A 23,712-nucleotide genomic window follows, 5' to 3' on the forward strand; every position below is an offset into this window, starting at 1 on the left:
ATGTTCTGCACACAGATCATATAAAATATACAAAACATGAGGTTTTTCTTGTTTTACAGCTGGAATTTAGTGAAGCAAATTCTAGTACCATCGAGAAAATTTTTTTAACAAAATCCAACTTTATAAAATTCAATCAGAAGAAAAAATAAATTGATATTATTCCAAATGTCTTAAAGCACTATTTCTCAAATGTCGTATTTGGACAGATATATACTTCTGAACAAAAACCATGTCACAGCTATCCTAATCACATACGAGTATCATAGCTAAGCTTGAAGTAGCAAGGATAAAATAATTAGGAGCTTTGTAATTTAGTTTCTGGAACAAACCTCAGTGATGACGACTTCCATCGTCTAGTGCAACTCCACCACTTTTCTTACAGGAGGATTGAAGGGTTCCATGAAAATTCATCGAAAAAACAGTTAATCGAAAGAAAATTCATCGAATTGCCTTCCAACAATTCGTCGAAAATGTAATTCACCGAAAATTTTAACTAAAATTTCATTAAATTGATCCAGCCAAAGCGGAATTGCTAATATCATTTCGAAACTTTTTTTCGAAAATGTTATGATAAAAGTGATCCATTTAGAACAAAAACTGTACCGTGCAGAGATAGCTTCTTGTACCGACAGCTTCTACAATTGCGCTAAGTCAGAGAGTTTTTGTAATGCATAATTTGGACACGTTATTTCTTTGTTGCTTCGAATATAGCTGAACTGAAAACTGGAACGGTTCGACATTTTCTTGTAAAAGATTCAAATAGCGAATCTGAATCAGATCCGCCATTTGAAACTTTTATTCATTCCATAAATGGAATGAATAAAAGTTTAATTCCATAAAATTCATTACAATTCATCCCATAATAATGGCTGTATTGAAGTCGCATATTACTATTAACAATAATAATAATGGAGCCTGCGTAGTTAGTCGGTATAAACGAAGCCGTTTAGTTAGGACGACCTGGGTAGTTGGAATCCCATGTACGACGCGCATAATTTTTATGTGTCCTGTTCAGCTAAAGGTAAGTTAGAAGGCATAATACGGAGATGGCTGGGCTTTTCCTCCAGGAAACAGGCAAACCATGAACAGACATGAAACAGTTATCGGACAAGAAAGACAATAAGAAACCATATTGTTCTATAATTATTCCCTATTAAAGTAGCATTGCTTTCTCACTCTGCATGGTTCAGTATTTGTTCTAAATGGATCACTTTTATCATAACATTTACGAAAAGTTAAAATTTTCGGTGAACTAGTTTTTCGATGAACTTCATTTTCGACGAATTGTTCATTCAATTAATTGCCTTTTCGATGAACTCTCCGAATACCGGACTGAAGAGGCTGCTCCCAGGTTCCGATTTCTATCCCTCCTCTTTATTTTCGAGGTAAAGTAGGGACAAAACTGGTTTCACGTACTTGCGAAATACGCTTTAGGGACTCAGAAACTCCCATACACGAGGGGTCAATAGTAAAATGTTTTCGCAGACCGGCTGCTATATAATATAAGAGATCGAAATTGATATGGATGAATTAAGAGATTCCCGTTCTGGCTAACTAATAATCTTGCTGCCACTTCCATGCCGAGCCTAAGGGGGCGGGGGGTTGAAAGTGTCCACTTGTGGATAGGATACTGAGTTTGCTCTATGAAGTTCGCTAATCTTTCTTCTCCTATTGCAAGCCTAGAGTCTTTATTTAATTCTTCCTTCCAATCCATGATGAAGGATGACATATTCAAATTCAGTTGGAATTTGGATCAAAAAACTCCCATCAAACAATCTCCAAAATGAACATTAAAAAGCCACAAAAATTCAACCACAATCAAAAATATAACAAACGCCCAACCAAAACGAGCTCGTAAACACTAAAAAACATAAGGTGAAAGGTTAAAGACTTCACATTATTAATAATACTTACACGTACAAAAAAAAAAAAAGATTCACACAGATTTCATATTCACGTTATCAACATTTGTGACCATAACAGCAGGTTAACTTATGTGCACCATCACTCACAGTCATCCATCTTCATCTTTTATTTCTCGTCCGCAAAAACTAACTCAGCTTCCCCATACTACAGCTTTCACAAAGGGGGGGGGGGGGAAGAAGGTGAACATTCCTCAGAAATCACATCGATCAGTTGGATATGCTCTGACTCAATATTTTCTTATCAATGTTCGTTGCATTCAACTGCTTTCTCTTTCGCTCTCATAACTAATCTGATCCCTTTGATTTCATGTCTCTAAACCTTTGGTTTTTCTGTGATGAAAACGACCAAACTTCTTTAGAAGCTTTGACGTCCATACCTCAAAGAATATTCCGTCATCCGATTCCGCTAATCAAGCTGGTATTGATGCCGAGGTGATAATCCTTATCACCCCCTCAACATCCCTGACCTTAACAAATTCTTCACCGAAATGTAGAAATCATTTCTCTACTTTCTTAGACTATAACCTCCCTATGAGGCTTTCCTCACACTCTTCATCTCATGGACAGTGTTCCTCACACAGCGCCACCATCCAAGATACTGATTTCAGATAACTATGAATGTGAACCATGAAACTCAACTGTCTACGACTAAAAGTTCAATTGTTTGGCACCGATGTGCTACGGGATTTCCATATCTAAGATATGTCACGTTTGAACTGATATCTAAAGAAGAAACTATTGAAAAAAAACTATGGGGGTCATTTACCTTTGAATCCGTTTGTTCTAGTACGAATATACGTCAACTTATCCTCCAATTTAAACTGCGAACTCAATACCCAGTAAGTTGAATAGGGAACGCTGTTTTACGGGATGCCTTGTCCATTTGGAACAAAGAAAAAAATAGACGTCTGGCTGCCAAAGGACTTAAGTTACACGCAGAAGAAAAGACACACTTTAGCGCTTCGAAATGTCTTCTTCTAACAGTTCGTGACTGCCGTTGATGTTATCTGTATTCTAAATAAACTCATTGTGTGAAAGCTGTTTCACTACACAAGTTTTTGTGTTTCGTGTCTTTAGTCGCACAGCGCTCTAATTAGTTAAAATAAATTGGTCAGTGAGCTATGCGAGATTTCTTTTAGTTGTTACTACACGTGGCTCTTGATCTCGTGAGCATGCACACGATATAGCAATGTATTTCTCGTTGAGAATATTAAATATACCATATCAAATGTTTCATAACTAAAACAAATATAAATTATTTTAGCAGAAAAATAAGACATATAATGTACGTATATTCTAAAGATATTGAACTTCTGTTTATCTTCAGACTTTATTATTATTCACATAATTGGTACACAGTCAAAATAATATATAATTTAAACAACAATTTGTCAATTCAGATTCTACCCAAAAATCTAAAATTAGCCCGTCAGGTAGAGTTGTAAAATATGGACTGTTCCAAGTAATGCTGTTTTTTGTAGGTCATATGGGGTCACTTCGTTGATGTTTAATTGCTGTAAATAGTTGGATAGCTTCTTTGAAGTTGCACCAAGCGCACCGATAATTATTGGGATGACTTTGGTGTGTTTAAGCCACAGTCGGCCAACTTCGATTGCCAGATCTCGATGTTTAGTAATTTTTTTTTCAGTTCTTTGTTGTTAATGTTGTTATCACTGGGTGCTGCGATATGAATAATCCAAACTTGTCGATGTTCGATAATTGTGATGTCAGGTTTATTGTGTTCCAAATGCCGATCAATTTCTATTCTAAAGTCCCAGAGAACTTTTGCTGTTTCATTTCCAATGCAGTCTCTATTTTATGCTGCCACCATATTTTTCATACATGCCAATGAATTATTTTGGCCACTCGATCATGGCGGTATTTATAGTCATTTTGAGCTATTTTGCTGCAGACACTGATTAGATGTTCTACAGTCTCATTTTTCTGATCGCATAATCTGCATCTGCTGTTATTATTAATGTTCAAAATTTGTGCTTTATTTTTTCTCATTATTATTGTTGTTGTTGTTTTATTTCATATTTTTTAAAAACATTATATATATATATTTGAATTTTCTGGTTTCATGTGAACAATATAAAAATTTTGTTGCTTTTCCAGAAGTATAAGCTGGCATAGCAGGAGTTCTGAGTTAAGACATAAATACGAGGGTGGTCTGAAAAGTTCTTGGCTTAACAATAAAAAAACGAATTTATAATTTCAAAATTATTTTTATTTTTCAACATAATCTCCCTTAAGACAAATACATTTATTCCAGCTATGCTCCCGCGCCATTATCCAGTCCCTGTCGTGGTTCTCAGAAAAGATCTGCAAAATATCCCTCTACAGCTGCAATCACCTCTTAATTCGAAGAAAAACGCTGACCAGCGAGGACGAGTTTTAGTTTGAGGAAGAGATAGAAGTCAGAGGGAGCCCAATCTGGTGGAGTAGGGTGGATGTTCTAACAATTCATAGTGCAGATCCCTTAATTTTCCCATTGTCAAAACACTTTTGTGGGCAGATGTATTGTCCTGATGAAAGATATGATTTTTTCTTCCGCAAACCGGGTCTTTTCTCACGAGTTTTTTCGTATAATCTGGTTAAAAGATCGGAATAATTAGTTATTGTTTTACCTTTAAGATAATTAATAAACAAAATGCCTTTAGCATACCAAAACACCGATGCCATGACCTTTCCTGCTGATGGAACCGACTTTGTCTTCTTTGGCGCTGAACAACCGGCTTCTGGCTACTGTTTTGACTGCTGTTTGGATTCTGGTGTGAATCCAAATCGATAATGGTGAATCCAAGTCTCATTCATAGTAATAAATCGACGCCAAAATCAGTTTTATTCTTCTTGAAACGCTCCAAGCACTGCTCAGAGATTTTCACGCGAGTGCGTTTTTGATCTGCTGTGAGCAAGCGGTACTCATCTTGCGCAAAGCTTTTTCATTTGCAATTCTTCATGCAACATATATCCTACCCGTTCTTTTGAAATGCCTACAGTCTCAGCAATTTTACGCACTTTTGACTCACCGGTCATCCAATTCCATATTGTGCACTTGATCAATGATTTCTGGTGTTGTTACACTTTTTGGACGTCCTTCACGTGGATCATCTTCAAGACTTGTACGGCTACGTTTAAACTCGGCAGCCCATTTCTTAATTGTCGAAAACGAAGGAGAAGGGTGCCCATAAACTTCATGAACTTCGAATTAATTTCTTTTGGAATTAAATTTTCTTTTACAAAGAATTTTATAACAGCACTGTACTCAGTTTTATCCATTTCAAGGGATACAGACAACACTTTTGCTTCAGACAGCTGTATAAAACAAAATACTTGATAAAATGACTTGCAATTTCACATGGACACTTATGGCAGATGTACAAACTTATAAAAAAAATCCTGCCGATAATGTTACCATGTATGGTCGAAGCGGAGAACTTTTCAGACCACCCTCGTATAATAGATTTTTTTAATTCAAAATGGTATTACTATTGCAAAGCCCGCCCACACGTTTGTAATTTGATAAAATCTATATGCCCAGAGTTTTAAATAATATTTTATCGATTCACGTCCGTAATTAGTGCAAAAATAATTTTAATACAATTAAAATTACAGATCCTAAAATATCTGTTGCGTAAAAGAAGAAACAGGATTTCCTAAAATATGTGAGCAATTAGTTGTTTAATAAGAAATAATACATAGGATAAATATTTTTTTCGAAAATATTGTACAAAAAAAAAAAAAAAAAACGATTGGAAAACGAAGTGGTGATACATTTACAGTTCTGGATAAAGATTAATGGATTTTGAATACAAAATAATCCAAACTTTACTTACCGGCGCAGGTTTTGCCATCAGGTGCTAAACGATAGCCTGGATTGCATCTGCAGTAATAGCTACCGAGAGTGTTGCAGCAGTGTTGTCGACATCCTCCGTTTCCATCGGCACATTCGTTGATATCTGCATGCAGGAATGATGACAATAAAACATATGTTGATGAACAGAATATTTTAAACTGAATTAGCTACCATGTTTAAATATCAAAGGGTCACAGTAGCAGTTACTATGTTATTGATATAATAACCATTCGCTTTCTTGATTTTAAAGAAGTTGGTTCATATTCTGTTGCAAATGAATACGTTCAGTCAATTTAAAAGTATGTCACTCGAAGCGAGTGGTAATTTTTTCTTTCTTTCTTGAAACTTTCTTCAGAGGTTTTCGAAAACTAGTGCCGAGATGGTAAAAATGATAAAGCGGTTCTAATAGTAATGAGCTTCTACAAGTTTCCTAGTAAGATTTCAGAGGAAAGAAACGTGTTATCATTGAATTTAAAGACCTGTAGATTTTATCTTTAGGAAATACACAAGAGCACATTCTGTTCCCAAAGAAAGAAGAATCGGGAACGACCAAGAGGAATCAAAAATTGTTCTCTGAGTCTGGAATTGCGTGAATGAATGTTGAATAGCTACTGTAAGTAATTTAACAGACTTCAACGACTGCGAGGAAAGTATCGATGTCAGTTCCGATGAACAGTGTCCATAGATGTATTTGCAGAAAATGAAAAAGCATTTCAAACACAGAGATTAAAACTTAATGTCTATGTGAAAGTGAGCATATTGAATTGTTTTCAGAGGAATCACTACTTTAAAGACATTTAGGAAGGAACTTATTTCGAGCCATTTCATGCTTCCAATAAGGAAGGTGGTGGGTGGTCTCACTTCGGCAATAAAATTCTAATATTCTAATAAATATTAGAAAAGATAAATATTTAGATACTTTATGTAATAGATGATTTTTATCACCCGATGGCAGGCAATTTCTCTGTTTAATGAAGACTTTTGTGTTCATTCATTAGAATAGATTTCTAATATCTAACCTTTATAGTTCGCAACTATCATAAATAAACAAAGATATTTTATAGATTTTTCTGCACTCGACAGTATGGAACCTTTCACGTTACAGTGATAAATGAAACGTTGGTAGCGCCCTCTATGAGAAATGTAGACAACTAATTCGTTTTTCGTGATAAACGAACACAAATGAAAAGTTAAGTCCTTTGGAACGAAAACCAGTAAAAAAAAAAAGGGGGGGGGGAGAATAGATGCTTCTTAAGATGCGAAATAAAAAAAAAATCAAGAGGACATAACATGACATGATGTAGGAGTTCCTATACTTTACATCAAAGGATCCGAAAGACTTCTTACAAATTGCCGCCTCACTCTGACCTCTGACCTAGCGCTTTATGATAGACAATTAAACGAAAATGATGCTGAATACTCGATTGCACTCCTTCCTTTATAGAAAAAGTTCTTTCCGCGACACGGCACATAACAGCAACAGTACAATGCGTTCAGGTTACAGACAAGGGCATGCACATCCGGAAACTGCGTGACTCTTTGCAAGATCATAGGTCGCCACTCCGAAAGCGACACTAATGCGACACACATCTGTCCTGTCATCGGCGTGGAGAACGTGCTAGTGAGACAGCTGTTCTTTAGGACAACAAGAGAATGCTATCTTCTTCAACCCACCCGAAACCATGAGCAAGGATAGGTTGTTCGAGAAGCACTCAGATGTCAAAACTATGCTGCCCTTTAGACACAGTGGTGACCCTTTTCTCTGCTAATTGTAGCTGATGATGAAGATGAATGACGTCATCCACCTATTCCTCTCTTTGACTAACTGGGAAGGTATTTCTCCTTGTGAATCCGTGGAGTACAGAAGGCCTTTAAGTTTATCTCTGCTGACGTGTAAATTAGACAAGCTATTAAGGATGGTTAGAAAGAAGAAGAAATTGTATATAATTTCACACTTTGTAATGATGGAAAAGACACTGTCATGTGTTGCCAGTGGAAATAAAAGAAAGAGAGGACCTTGTAACAAGGAAAGATGATGAAAGAACTCAATAATACAGGATGATGCACCAGAGAATTTTTGATACCGTTTCCACAATCTCGCCTAAGTTATTAGCGTTTTTTTATATACGTACAAACAACACGATTTGCAAATTATTTTATAACGAAAATCTGAATTTCTATGAAAAATAATTGCAAAAAATGGTTAAACGAAAATTGTAAAATATATTCTAATTTTAATCTATTTTTAGTTAATTTTTATCAGCGATATTTTAAATATATGCATTGTCTGTAACTCTTGTGTAGGAGAATATCTTAATGGGATGAGTGTAAAATACGTCTAAGTGCAGTGATACCGATCTTCTCTGATCCTTCCTATTACGGTAGGTTGTACGTGTTTAGATCGATTATGAGAAAGGGACCCCCTTTGGGTTCATCCGCTGCGCTTGTGATAGCATGTAACAAACCAGATAACCAGCATTGCATAAACGTCAGTATGTTAAATATTTTGTTATTACCATGTACTGTATGGTTCACAACTTCACATTATACAAAAGAGCAAAAAATGTCAGTAACAAATAAACGGATACAGTAACAGGGAAAGTTCATAGGCTTCTTTGTACTGCTTTACATCCAGCGAATTTGATTCTCAGAGATTAAATGTATCTTTGAATTCGCATTCGTTGGCTACTAGATCGTTACCATTAATTTCAAATGAAGCAGTTTTCATTGCATGCAATTAGAAGATAATTTTGGTATACGCTTTCAACGAATAACCTGAAAGGGTAAATCAGTTATTTACCCTTTTAGGTTATTTATTATATCACCTTTGTTTAGAAAAATAGCAAAGAAATTGTCTTCTACATACAATCGTATTGCTGACAGAAATTCAGTTTAATTCTTATCTTAGTTTATCATTCATACTGCAACAAGAGTGTAATGTTTTGTGAGTTCATGTATGTAGTTTAGGCGACTTGAAAGCAAGTTACCAAGCTATTATTTATGTTATATTTAGCATTAGCAGAAAAGAAAAAAACAGAAACTACTTTCCTAAGTGCTTGAAAGAGCACATTCTTATAACACTGACATTATAAACTGATAACTGAGGCGTTTAAAATCATTTTAAAGTTTATCCGCTTGTATAAACAACTGGGCTATTTTCAGTTGCATTCTTCAGTGTTTTTCCTCGACTCTTCCGTGTCCTTGGATCTGTCATTCCAAGATCATGGCCCACTCGATGTCAATGCATCTTTGTTTGTTCGTTCTAAGTGTCATCCAGCCGAATCTTATCACTTTTAAACAAATTTTATTTTTAGAAATTCCTCTTTTATATTTCTTTTTGGATTTTTTTATGCAAAAAAACAAGATTGGAATGTTACACTAAATGAGATGATGGGATGGGTCTAGACCTTGTCGGAGTACCTGCATAAGCGATGGTGACGGCAACCAGTCCTCCCACGTTACGAACCCGCAACTAGGGGAAGATGGAGGTTGTTTTGGCTTACGCCCCAACACGTCGTTAATAAAAATTACTGCTAAAAATGTCCTTGAGAGGGCAGCTCCTTTAAATATTCGTAGTTTAAGAAGAAATTCTAGCTCCGTGCATGTAAAGGTTTGTCACATACCCGTGGTCTAATAAGAAATTCATCTTTGTCAACCATGACCTCCTTTGAAGCACCGTCAACGAGACCTACAACGACAAAGGTCGTTGTTAGTGTTCAGACTTGAAAGCAGCATTGCGGAAGGGTTGAATTGGTCGAGATGAGTTGATTATCTTTAGTCTTTCCCCGTCCACTCTCCTGCTTATTTAATATTTTGACATGGTAAAGAGGGATAAATAAATGACATACAAAATGGGCACTTTATTTTATTTATTTATTTTTTTTTCGTGGTTTAAGTATTCAATGATCTTAATAGGAAGGAAGTTGGTTCCAGACGTATATCTGGGCTAATGACAGCATTACAAACGGTAACGATACGTGTTATATGCTAACAATTCGTTTACACCATTTTTTTTTCTTTACAGTTAAGTTACGTGGTGTAATAGGCGTGTTGTTCTTATCTTTTTTCTGCCCGTAACGCTTGTCTCGAATTTTCCAGATTTTCTTTGTTCCTTTAAGATAGCCTATTGCATTTCTTTCACTGATTTACAGAAGTTGGTTTAAGTTCTTTAAGAATATCCTTCCGTTTCTGAATGATGAAAATTATTACGGCCATTTTTATTTGCAGAGAAGAGATAAAAAAGTAAAGAAAAGAAATAAAAAAGCAAATTGCATAAATGAATAATACAGCATACTATCATCTTGAATATATAGAAGAAGAGATCTAAATATGTTTTCCCAAGTTGTTGCTGTTCAGTGAGTCTCGTACTGTCAGTGGATAAACATATTTAACTCCGTTTGGATTGCTCCAATTGTAAACGATGTGCTGTCATCGGATTTTTGTAGTCAGACTGCTATGAAAAATACTCGTTTTATAGAAGAGCATTCGCAGAGTGATGCACAAAATGCATTATTATTTACAAACAAAGGAGAAAACACAAGGAATTGAAAAAAATAAGATAAAGATGTATTTTAATTAATATAATAAAGAAAATTACAATCTATTCCGTTGCCTCACAACTGGCAACATCTTCAGATATATTTTAACTACAGAAATATAGATGAAAAACGCTCTGAAGATTCACATAAAAGCAGCTATGTAAAAAAATGCAAAGATGAATTACAGTTAAACATGTGAAACGTCTGGTATGCTTGCTGTTTACTGTTTATCATAGCTTTTAGGCGACTACTAGTGAAGGAAAGATCGAATATGGTTCCATGGAATAAGTCCATGATCGGACCACCTGATCGGACCTTGTGAGCGGATGAGAGACTTCCAGATGTCATGCAAGACAAAGCCATAGTTCCTGTTTACAGTGAAATGCGGCATATAACCGATTCTTTGGAAATCTGTGATTAGAGATTATCGCTGAGGTAATCATCAAAACTGGTGCAGGTCCGTTTTATGATCTTCGGTGAAGATACAGGAGATACAGGAGATAAGGTCAGATTTATCTCCGCGTTTGTGGGCGAAGTCAGTGAAATCTTCACATTCGCAGATTTCAAAAATTCTTCCAATGTGATCAATGTAAGCTTTGCTACTGGTGCTGCAGTTCTTATGCGCACCAGAATATTTTTGGAAACGAATACCATCCTTCCTGGATCGTAACGAAAAGTATGTAGTTAGAATAATAAACAATGTAAGTATCTGAACTTCCTTAACCAATGTAGACGCCTCAAAGATTTTCGATTAACCAATGCAGTATATCCAACCTTTAATTGCTAGCACCATCTGAAAGTTTATACGTATGAAGGATTTTTGTCGTATATGGATTATTTAAAAAAAATCTCTGTAAGTCTTAAGAGCTTTCTCCATTTTAAATCTCTAGTTTAAAACTTCCTGAAGCTGTTACAGACATGAAACGAAACACCTCGTTCTAATTTTCTTTATTCTTATAAAATATACAAGTGTAACCCGTTATTTTACTTTTTTTTTTTTAATTCTGCAGAAAAAGTTCGAACCTGCTCCGCATACGAAGTTCTAGATGACTACCGTTAATTGACATTATGACAATATATTCAGCCGATACAATTGAAACGGTTCAAGAACCTAAATCATTTAAGTATCTAAAATTCTTCTCACTCACGAACCACGCGATTATCCTCTTTCTTGGTTCTCTAAATGCACGTTTTTAAGAAATGATGATGAAGTTAAGGAGCGGTGAATACATGGCTGCTGGAAGTAGTTGTTTCTCGGATAACATTAAACCACTGTGAACTGATTTAACAAGTTCACAATGGTACAAGCAAGGGACATTCCTCGAAAATAATACTGGAAACTTGTAGATTTAATAAAATAAATAAATTGTTTTCGTTACTGATTTCGGCTCTTAAATGTGATGCCACAAATCCACCTCTTTGTTGGATGATTCTTTAATATTATGATTACGACAAGGAACTTGCAATAAACATTGGCGTTTGCAGTTGAAGTATTGATAATGCGGAACAACACTCTCTTTAAGCCAGACTCGTATAGTCTCCAAATCAGCTTAATGAATCAGTTTCTTACTGTTGATCCTCAACATTTAAAGGGAATAAATATAATAAATTGTTTGTCTTGTTGTCAAATCCGTAAAAGTGAGTAACCAAATAGGCTTAATTTCCCTTGCCACTTCGTTATACTGCCATATTCAGAAGGAGGAATGCTGTAATATCCATTCCTTTAATCTTCAAAAATCAAAAATTGCATGATTATTTTTATACTAGGGAGCTACTCCCCCCCCCCCTCCAGTGTTCCGGAATGGTAGGCCGGTTCTCTTGAATTCTGATGACTCCAATTTTGAAGATTCGACACTCAGGGTAGCCCCTGAGTTTCAAAAAACGTGATATACAAACGTGACATAAAAAGCTTATCATTTTATATATATATATATATATATATAGGGTAGATATAGACATTCAAAAGAGTAAAAACTTCTTACAAATTGCAAACATTATTATATTTTAGAATTTTATATTCAAAAACGTCGAAATCAGATTACGTTTTGATTCATTTTCTCCTCAAATAAATCAAAGTATTGAAGAAGTTCATTCATCACGATTATTTTGACGATGTAATGCGAGCACCCCATATTCACTTGCTTGTAAACTTCAGTGATTTGTTTTATGCGAAGAATAATAATATACGGATTCAGAATAACATAGGCTAGCTTACCTAACTCGTAAAGAAACCCATGAAACCCATGTTACTTTTAGTATTAATATACTATGGGTTTCCGGCATCATGGGTGGGCCTGTCGTAAAAAAAGTGTAAATGGTTACATGACATTATTCGCATCAATAATGTTACATTCATTTAGTGGAGGAGTAATGTATTGAAAGAGAGAGAGAGAGAATCACAAGATGCTATAAATTGAACAGACATTTTTATAATTTCAATTGCATTGATGCAAGCGTCGCTTGCACGCGCGCACACACACACGATACAGTATTGGTCCCTATCAAAAGAGAATATTTTGCCTAGACAAACGGTACTCTTGATGCCATGACATCAAGGCTACTTGGGGATCATCGAAATATGCGAATATCAGTCAAAATATCGAAATATATTGACAAAATTCACTCGAAATATATTTCAATTGAATTTTGGCAAAATACATTTTAAGTCGCCCGTTTCTAAATCGAATATTTTCAGTCGTTTTGTAATTGTGAAAACTTTCAATGCTAGGTTACAACACTAAGATTACATGTTGGCTCCTGCTTATTAAATGTTTTCGTTTAATTGCCTCTTAATAGCAACTGAGAAGCTCATAATTTATCCTATATTTACATTGCCTTTGATAATATTCCAGAGCGGAAATAGTGTTGAAAGATGCCGACCTTCGGCTATTCTGATAATCAGAAGGATCTATTCAGGAATTGCTTGCCTTCGTACGTGTGCCTGTTAATGCTCATAGCAGTACAATTCCACACTAGCTATTATTCCTTCTCTCACTTTGAGGGAAGGATTCGATGAGAAACGACCCGGTTCAATCAATCCTACCCTCTGTCAGCTATCGCATGTTATTAAATGCGTATCCAATTCCTAATGACCGCCCTTCAACTGACCCGTAAATGTTTCTTTAAGCATAGAAACACAACAAACATTCCGGACGACCATTCTAGATGTAGTTTAATTCCTGTCGACCTTCCGATAACCTTTGAACTGTTGCGGGTGATTCGTTTTACAACATCGCGTTGCCATTTGTTCTAGTTAAGCTCTGCCATTCTCTGAAACCTTTGGCTGTGAAACAACACTAAAATGTGTGCTGTTAATTCTCACTTCTGCTGCTAGGAGGAATCGATGGGGTCGATTAAACATCGCTCAAACGCGTGTGCAGAAAACAGACCAGTTTTTTTTTTTTTGCCAGTCCGAAAATTCGTTTCAAGTTTGGTAGAAGGATCACAGTACACCATTTAAGTTTCGCATTACTTTCACTTTTTTTTTTATACTAGAAGGGGCTCACTCACGTTTTTTTAAGATCACAAGTAATTACGAACCTACTTTGCGATGAGGCTGATGACTATTGCATATTCAATGTTTTTAAACTGTTTCTAATACATAAATATTTATTTCATTTCGTATGGCTTCGTGGAGATTTCTAGGATGCACTTCTTCTCTTGGTTAGAGAGTATGGATAACAGTTGATATCAGTTCTCACTGTATGAGCTCAGTAAAATATAGTAGAATTCAGGGGAGGCTCGTGCATAGACACTGCAAAACTGCAGCACCCCCAATTTTTCTCGATATATAAATATATTTATTAATTTATTTATATTTGCTTGTAATATTTCATTTTATCATCAACAATCCTATACAATTCTCTTATTTTCTATAAAAAATAATAAAAATCCATCTTGTAGCACTTATGAGGACGAAGAACGCTAGCAGCGCTGTGTTTACCACAGTGTCATATTGCTAGTATTTGCTACGCGCGCAAGCATATGCACGTCATAATGGGATGCAAGCTATTAGCGTGTGGCACTGTCCGTTGCGCAGTTCCACTGTTCTTTATATGCAGTTTGTCAGTGGTAAAGTGTTTGTAGTGCTTATCATGTTTACTCCGTCTCTTTATATATTTGGACATTACAATTAAAGACATAACAAATGCATTTGCGATGATTTCAACGGAGAAAAAATCCTTCAACAGTCACACAAACATCAAGGAAAAAGTTATTGACCTTTTCGCTCGAAACAAAATAAGAAGAACGGATTTTATTTTTAAGTAATTTTGAATTATACCAAACTATATAATTTTATCGATAACTTCATGTTTAATTTTTTTTTAAATTTTTTACCATAATTTTGATATTTTATCCAAACACGTATGCACTGTACTTACAGTGTGTATGTATATTTCGAAAGTTGCAGCACCCCCACGATTTCAAGCCACGAGCCGCTACTGGTAGAATTGTAGAATCCAGTAATACTGTACTGAATTAGAATCGCTTATTATGATGATAATTTAGAAAGCCATAAGAAGTAATAACAATGATAGTGGTATTTTAATTTTTTTTTCTGTTGATAATAGCAGGTAAAACAAGAATTTACAATACATCGCACTTTTTTTTTTTTTTTTTTTTTGAGTTGGATTGAATTACGGGAATATTCATAAACGGAGTGGATCCGACAAAGAAACAAATTGGCATTTACCTTTTTTTTTTATATGATATCAAACAAACAAAAACTTCGATAGCGACCTAACGACCATGTCTGTCCTTTCCAAAGAGGCTTTGTATTGCTAGTGATTACTAACTTGAGGCTGGTGACATTGCAATAATAACATATAAGGTGCGTAGTGCTTTATGCTGTGCAGATTCATCCAAATCATTATCCAATTCAAGTCTAAAGTTGTCCAATTACTTGATTGAGGGAATGAGGGATAAAAATTGCATCAAGGAAAGTGGAAAGATATTTTATACTGTTGGAAATCGATGATTAAACATTACAAAGCATGAAAGTATTCCAAAAATAGAGAAATTCCAAGGAAAGAAAAGGAAACGGTTTTCTCTCTGGCCACAAGTATTTGCAAGTCTCATTGGCAATAAAGGATTGTACCCTGCTTCCGTCGTAAAATGCTACGACTATACCATACATCAGGATAATAAAACATAGTGAATAACGGCCGTAAAGAAGAGAGTCATTGGCCAAAGAAACGACAAAGGGATATTTTATGTAATCGATGAGGCCAAGAAAGGATTTGCTGTTGTTAGGGGATATTCCAAGAAATTAAACAACGACATTTACAACTCAGACTTAACGGATTTATGTCAGGCATAGTCCTACAGAAATGGAGTTTGCATTCTTAGCATCAAGCTGTCCGAAGAAACCTTTCTAAGTTCGATTCTAGTCTCCGAATCGAGGACTTTTTTTTCTAAGTCTTTCTTTGATGGGTTCCCGAGTCTCCCGGAAACTCAGATTATTGATCCTGTAAGTGCTTCCATCTCCTAGACCGAATAACGCGTATTCATGTGGAAAACACCGTTTAAGAAGTTTTTCACATCCTACAATGGATACGAGTGCACATTTTTTCCCCAAGCAAATAACCTCAATGCTAAAGCATCAATTAACATTTAAAACGGAAAGTATAGAAATAAATTTAAAAAAGACAAAACAAAATAAAGAGGCAAAAATCAGATTCAAATACATCACAACATCTTTGCGATAGGGAGTTATATTCCCTGTTGGTGATACAAGAAGCTCTAAATTAACTTTCTTGCTGACGTAGCATTTTATCACTGTCACGTTCGTAACTAACTGTCTACTATTTAATTAATAAATAATGCCTTCCTACACAGCATTTATCCATGGGCAACCTCTTTAATTGAGAAACATGTTAGAGTCCATGAGATCAGTCATGTCCGACTGTTTTTTTTTCTTTCTTTTTTTGAGGGCGATTTTTCTTGTCAAGCGTTAAGTATAAGACGCTTATCGAGATAGTTTACTTAATCAGTTTTTATGCTTAATAATCATTAAATTTTTTTTTCAAAAAAAATTTTCATAATTCCTACTACGTAAGACTATTTCTTTTACACGTGTCTGCACGGTGGAGATACCATATATTACTCTATATTAATTATACCAGCTGCGAAGACTTTTTTTTTCTTTCATTAGATCCTATATGGAAAATGTCTTCACACCGCTGGCTAATATAATTGGACTTCCATCCCACATGTTCCGGTCAAATAATTATTGCACACATTGAATCCTGTGAAGACTCTCATCCCTAAGATGTAACAAAAATATCTACTGATGATTTTAGATTCAAAGACAACCAACCACTCTTACTGAAGAAAATAATCGTATTACTTTTAAAAAGAATAATTCAATGGGAAAATTATATCGAAGAACGCATTTGTGGTTTAATAAAATTGCATGAAAGTTGTAATATAACATGTGGCAGTGTTTTTTTTTTTTTTACGTACGTCTTACGTCTTAAAAATTAAGTTATTTCATGCATTTATCACAGCCTCCAAAGCTCAGTCAGTTTAGACGAGCCCATTGGTCGGAAAGACCTGGGTTCGATTCCCGTTAGTACTGTGAAGAATCTTTATCTGGTTTCTATCGACTAAAGGTGAGTTAGCCGGTCCATACGGAGGTAGGTTTTTTTTTTTTTTCCACCCGGAAACTCGGGTTTATTGTCCCCCATAACAGGCAAACTGGCCCCGTAAACACACATGGATTACAGTCATGAATACGTATCAGCCATAGGCCGGTTCCGAGCCCGGATAAAATTGGAGGGAGTTGGGGGAAAGCAATGGTGAGCTACCCTGTAAAAAAATCTCACCAGGAATACTTTGTGGGCAAAGCCTACAAAGTTACTTACGGTTGGGAACGATTTCAAAGGAAAACCACAATGCACTTATCTTGTTTGATTTTGAATTAATTTAATGCGAAATAAAAAAAAACAACATTATGGAGCAACTCTCTATTACGAATTAAGTACTGGTTTATTTTCATCGTGTCCTATTGAGTCCACCGTTCAGTCAGAGATAATGTTGCGTGTCCCTTTCAGACTGTGTAGAGCAGTTTAAGACAATACTGAGGGACGTACAATTAATGAAACATGGGGAATATCGCAATCTAAATGACTATGAATAGGCGTTTCCACTGCAGGTATCTCGGAAACTGAATTGTTGCTGGTTGTTCATGTGCTTGTTTAGAGTACTCTGACAATGGCATAGGCCAGAACCGATGCAATGCAACAGTGGCCTGCAAAGGATCATATCGAACAGCGAAATGCTTCTCGAATCAGCCCATATTGGATACTGCTTGTAACATTCGCTTTCGGCATCTTATATACACGTATCGACAAGTTCAGTAGACCATGCTAAAGGCCCGCACGAGTACAACTATCATCAAGGAAGAGTACCTTACAAAAAATGATTGCTCAGTTCGTATTTTATTACTAAAATCGTTCTACTACAAACAAATCAGATATATGTTTCCCCAGTCGTCATTTTTGTAAGCTGTGGTTAATGGAAGCATAAAAAATTATAATGGTTCAACATGGTAATCATTAAGCGTTTATGGATTTCGTTATGATTGGCTGAGGTCCATATACGTTCCCTCTATTTACTCTTTATATCAAAGAAGTTTGTGGACATCCTCATTGTAACTTTCATGATAACGAAAAATCAGCAAAAGAATTACAGGTTCACAAGATACTATTGCTGGGCTTCCACGAGAAGACATGAGTCCATCTAAGGTGGGAATGACAAAACTTCACCAATTACGCAAATTCGTATGTCGTAATCGCTACGTGTTATAGAGTAGGACATTTAAACCGGGTTTGGTCAACTCTTTTTAAAGGTAAGTCACAACTTGCCGATTTTCAGTTTTTTTTTTTTTTAGAGTGATATGACATATTATGGTTTCTATTAATATTTTCGTCATAATAACGTGCTATTTTACATCATTAAATAAACAGTATTTTAATGAAGGAGAATGATAAAAGTATATTTTTAGGTGACTAAGTCAATGCAATGTTTGCGCTAATGTTAGTTCTGTTTCACTTTATCCTGCTATTCAGGAGTATCGAAGCAGTTCTCAAACTGTTCCCCACTATAAAAAAAAAGTGCACACACACACACACACACACACACACACATATACACACACACTTTCTGGACCATTATTTAAATAGTGCCAGTTGACGCAGGTCAAGCAAACTCCGTAACCCTTCCGACATTATTTTAATTCACTTAAATTAGAAATTCCCAGAAGACTCTTAATAATTTCAATTATTAAAAGTTTTTTAATTATTAATTTAATTTTAATTATTTTAATAACAAATAAAACCAACGAAAATCTTGCGCCTAATTCTGTCGTGCAAGAGATAGTTGAAGAGAAGCATAACTTAAAAGATATCATCAGACAAGGATTAATGTAAGGATAATCTTACCGAACTGACAACGTGGACCTTGAAATCCTGGAGGACAGGAACAAGAAAAGCCGTATCCAGTCCGAGTCCTTCCGAAACAGCGGCCACCGTAAAATGCCTTTCCACGGCATGGGACAATTAGCAAAAGAAATGCGACCGTCAACAGAATAATCGCTACGAACTTCTCCATACTTCGAATGGGACGGATCGAGATTGCCGATTTCTTTCTCTTGTAATTCGGTAGAAACGTTTACACGGAGCGCGCGCGCGCGCGCATCTAGGACAACAAGCGAAAGGTCGCAACTGGTAGCCGCTTTTCGGCTGCTTCCATGCGAATAATCCTTTAGTGCCTGGTGTTTGTTTGCCCTGACGTTCGCTCTCGGCGATAGCGTTGTGCGCGAGGCACGAGCCTGTTCGACAGGAATGGGATGTGCATACTTTCACCTCGCCATCCAAACAGAACCGATTTGATCCCGCAGTGTAACATGCGTGGGTGCTTGAAGTGGTATCTGCGCGATCCAAGAATTTTTTCTTGATACCCCTAATCGACACCCTCCCTCCCACTCACCTTATACGTGTTTTGACGTAATTTCGGATAACAGCCCAATGCATTATGGGAGGACCTAGCTCCAGTAAGAAACAAGAGACAAGACAAACTTGGGAACGAAACAGACAGTTTGTAAACTCTAAAATAGTTCTCCCACTTCAGTTACTGTCAACAGAGGATTCTTGGCTGATGTACTTGAAAGACGTTCAAATACTGGAGGTCCGGCGCTGAGCAGTTCACTACATCTTTTAACGTGCACATTTTATTTTTTTTGAATATATCGGATTTGTTGTTGTTTTTGCATCGTCATCGCATATATATACACACACAAATATTATTAAAGGTAAAACAGAGGAATCTGGAAAATGCCGAGTCATTCGTTCGTCTTCTAAAGCAGAGGGATTTATGCTTGAAGTTTAGCGATTACTATAAATGTGGTTGGCTAAGGCAATCCAGCATACTGATGACACACCAAATGCTTTGGCACAGTTAGAGAAGGGGAAGCTTACTAGACTGTGTTGGTTCCAAAGGTAATTTCGACCTGAGACAGCTGACTGTTCGCACCCACTTCATCCTGTATAAACGGGGGTATGCTGTGACGCCTAGAGCAAAGGGTAATTTACGGAAATATTCTGAAACTTCGAGAAGCGTTCCTATCAGTGTAAAATCTCTCTCTCTTTCTCTCGTATTAGCTCAGATCATACTAACAAGTAACGTCAGCTTTTAAATGTTTTTATTTTGTCTCATAAACTTCTTCAGAATTCTCTCGTGTTTCCTACCCTTCCCAATGAGGATTACACCGTGCTTTCTCTCACGAACAATAAGTCAACTCTGACAGTAGCTAAGATACTCTAAAAATATCGTGCAAGACTATTCTTCCGGAGACTGATTACATAACTGCTCTCAGAATAACATGCAAGGCGGTAACTTTACGGAAGCAGACACGGAATCAGAGTTTGGTGTCATTGACACGCCATCCTTTAGTTAAAGACTGTGAACAAGACAGTTAATCTCACGGATTCTGTTTTCATATTAATGCTATGGTTTTCTTTTTCCGTGGTGTTAATCCTTTAGTTGAGTGAAGATTGTTGCTATTTAAAAAAATGATATATGAAGGTATTTTACTGTTTTTATAATGAACAAATAATATTTTATTAATGTATTAAAGATGTTGGAGATGCTTCATCGAAAATATAGTGCGGTCATAAATCATTTGAAGAGAGCAACGTTTACAAAACGGTATTAATTAAAAACAGTTCACTTCTGTAAGCGTATTACAAACAAATTATTTGTCGGTTAGAGACCTTGGAAATAATTTATCACATGTACACATAGCAGTGCTCTTCACTTAGTATGAAAGCCTGCCAAACAACACATCGCTAATCACAGTGTAGTAATCTGTTTACAATATCATGAATAAATTGAAGTGTGTGGAATTTTTCCGTTTCTAAGAATGTAAAATTCCCTACAACTATCTAATAAACAATTTACTCAATATGATCGTGCAAATGTATAAAAGAGAAACGCCGATTTACGACCTTAATAAGGCGTAGAATCCGTTCTTACCGAGAAGAGCCAAACGAATTGACAAGGTCTAGTGTGACTGACGTCACAGTGTTTCACGTTACACGAAGTGCGTGTATCGAGCTCTGACGTACAACCAGAGCAAGGTCACAGAAATCTTTGCGATCAGCACTATTTAGCATGCTTCGTAACTGACATCAGATGGGCGACTTGGTTTCATCATTATTTGCTTTTTTTTTTGTTCCTTCCAACAACAAACATGACTTATGCCAGTAAGGGGAAAGGTGACTTTAACATACGCCAACACGATGGAATATGTAACTGTAAGATGCAAACATGTCATCTGATAGGCAAATAAAAAAACATTGGACAGATGTCTCGCTGATTAAGGAAGCATTAAACTATTAACACTGCATGAGTGTCCAATTAATTACGATGTACCTGTTGAGGGCAACCTGTTGAGGTCAGGGCCTGAACGCTCTTACATTATGGTACAGGGAGAAGTCTTTTTTTTTTCTTTTTTTTTGTAGCGCGTTCAAGAACCAAACATCGTCAGCTGGGAATAATAAAAGAAACTTTCTTGGAAATGATTATTCATATGATATTACTTGTACCAGTAGGAGATAAAAAGAATATTTCGAAACTGTTCCATCAACACCGTAGTTGTAAACTTACTGTATGTTTAACGTTTGCCTTCCATGAAAGGAGCAAAGATGAGAATAAGAGACAAAAAAAAAAAAAAAAGGAAGAAGACAAAATGTGTAGAATTCATTGCTGTGTACATCCATAAATATTTTGTTCCTTTAAGTTCAATTTTCTTCTTCGATTTTCCAGACTCCATGAAAATAATTCTAAAGCAGCGTCCCTTCCTGATCTTTAAGAATATTGGTAAACGAACCCATTTTGAAATAAGATTGGTTTAGAATTAAAACACTTTCATTACATACAAGTAATGCATTATCATTTCGTATACTTGATAGAAGTACAAAGAAATTGTATATAAAGAAGAAATGTCTTTACAAGAACAATGTTGTGAATTTATCGAACATATCGAACATAGCTTTAAGTACTCTATCGAAATATGAAGAGATCATCTGTCTTTCTCCATCATATGTCTATAGCTGGCGATGGAGGACAGACCAGTTACAATATATCATTCCAGTTTTATCGCTACACCACTGCGGCTAAACCACTTTCTACAGAAAAACCTTTGAAATTACTATTTCATTGTAGATGGAATTCGAATGCATTTATATTCTTCATTATATTTAATTATACATATTACAGACGAGGGTTCGGGAAGCCGTTTGTGGGTATGTGTCAGCCAGTTCACAGTCACATTGATCATACCTGGGAACATTAGCAGTGAAGGAAGCTTAGACACAGGCACGAAAATTTATTGTTCAAGTAGAAACGTGATCTGCGCAAACAGTTATGCGCAGCAGGCCTTTTCTGTAATGGAGGGTACAGTCAGTTATTTCTTCTATGTCTGGTTTGGCGACAGCGCTGGAAGAGATATTTACCACCGAAAACTAAGGCGAACCGACGATCTACGAGAACGGATTATAAGCAAAACATGTAAAGGATCAGAGAGTCGCCACATCGCCTCCAACACACCATCCGGTGATGACTGCATTAACCATCAATTCGTCTTATATTTAGCCCCTTGGGAGCAATCACAACAAGCAGCGAGACGAATGAGGGCAACAAAAGTCTGGTAAACCTGCATGTTTATATATACAAGACTTTCGAAGCAGCCACCGTAGAATCGTTTATCTTCCCATAATCCTCCGTCCTCGAAAGCTTAATTCTTTGGTCCGTTCCATGTATTTGCTTCGTTGCACAAGCACACCATAAATTCTGAACACTTGCTTTCGCGTGTCACGCTCCGCGCGAGCGAAAGGGCGAGGTGCTTGTTGAGTAAACAATGCCAAGAAAAACATCACAGTAGAGCGCCATCTGGGAGAGCACGTGTCATGCAGACGCCGATATATCATTCCTGCTTAACGAATTAGTACTGGAAACATGTGTACAAGTCATGAGGAATAACAAGATTTTCAAAAACGCGTGACACGACAGCATCTTTGCAATAATAGTCTAGGATACTGCATGGTATTCTTGTAGAGCTGAATTCCACAGCTGTTTCGCATAAATAGCCTTCTTCCTATTTGTGTGGATAATTAAACAATGGGACAACTCATAGGGTCATTTGACTCATGTTTTTGTCGTACCTACCAGCGATGATAACTCAACTACTCAATTCTCTCTCTCCCAACCTGTTCCTTTTCCAAACACCGTTATGGGCCACAAGGAGAAAACACTACGTAATAATGTTTATTCAACAACTGTCCCAATCTCTGTGACGTACTTCATGAGAAATGAAATATTTTAATCGCACCCCCCCCCCCCCCAAAAAAAAACTTAGCAGATTGATTCCTAAAACATAAACTGCTATACATAGAACTCTCATTAAACCAATGGTGCACGTCATGCTGGGATTTCAAACACGTCGCTGATTGTTGAACTACGCTAATTAATGGAGATCATAACGTAGTTCTCATCCTAAACACAAGTGCGTTTCGCAAAATGCTCCCATTATGTTGGTGGTCTTCATTCCGTTGATATCCCGTGCAAGTTATTTCGGAACAGGCCTTTTATGGGAGCATTCAGTTATGGAATAACATAGGGAAAAATACTGATTATTGAAATAGTTTTAAATGGAGCTCGTTAATAATAATTAAAAAAATATATATGTTTGTTTTGCATAAGAGGGAGGAAATCACTATTGTTATGCCTAAGGCTCTGCCAATAACATCGTCCACTTAGTGACTGATAATAATAATGAAACTGATTTAAAATAGTCTTAAGTTGAATTTTTTTTTTTTTTGATTGCCGA

General features: G+C 36.2%; 1 protein-coding gene across 2 annotated transcripts in view; it reads right to left on the bottom strand.

The window, feature by feature from the left end:
- LOC150110494 (uncharacterized) overlaps window positions 1-23,712 on the bottom strand; it is a 317,332-nt gene that overhangs the window by 228,639 nt on the left and 64,981 nt on the right. The window contains exons 1-2 of one of the 2 annotated variants that reach the window (XM_090399529.1): window positions 18,767-19,208; window positions 5,765-5,887 (exon numbers count right to left, since the gene is read on the bottom strand). In XM_090399529.1, the coding sequence (XP_090255655.1) occupies window positions 5,765-5,887; window positions 18,767-18,935 (292 nt within the window). In that variant the 5' untranslated portion in view covers window positions 18,936-19,208. Of the gene's footprint in view, window positions 1-5,764; window positions 5,888-18,766; window positions 19,209-23,712 lie in introns of those variants that run through there. The other variant, XM_090399521.1, reaches the window with a different exon arrangement.

This window comes from Typopeltis vanoorti, chromosome 1, assembly GCF_054136105.1.
Source record: "Typopeltis vanoorti isolate ZY-2024b chromosome 1, IOZ_Tvanoo_1.0, whole genome shotgun sequence".
In the NCBI taxonomy this organism is placed as follows: Eukaryota; Metazoa; Arthropoda; class Arachnida; order Uropygi; family Thelyphonidae; genus Typopeltis; species Typopeltis vanoorti.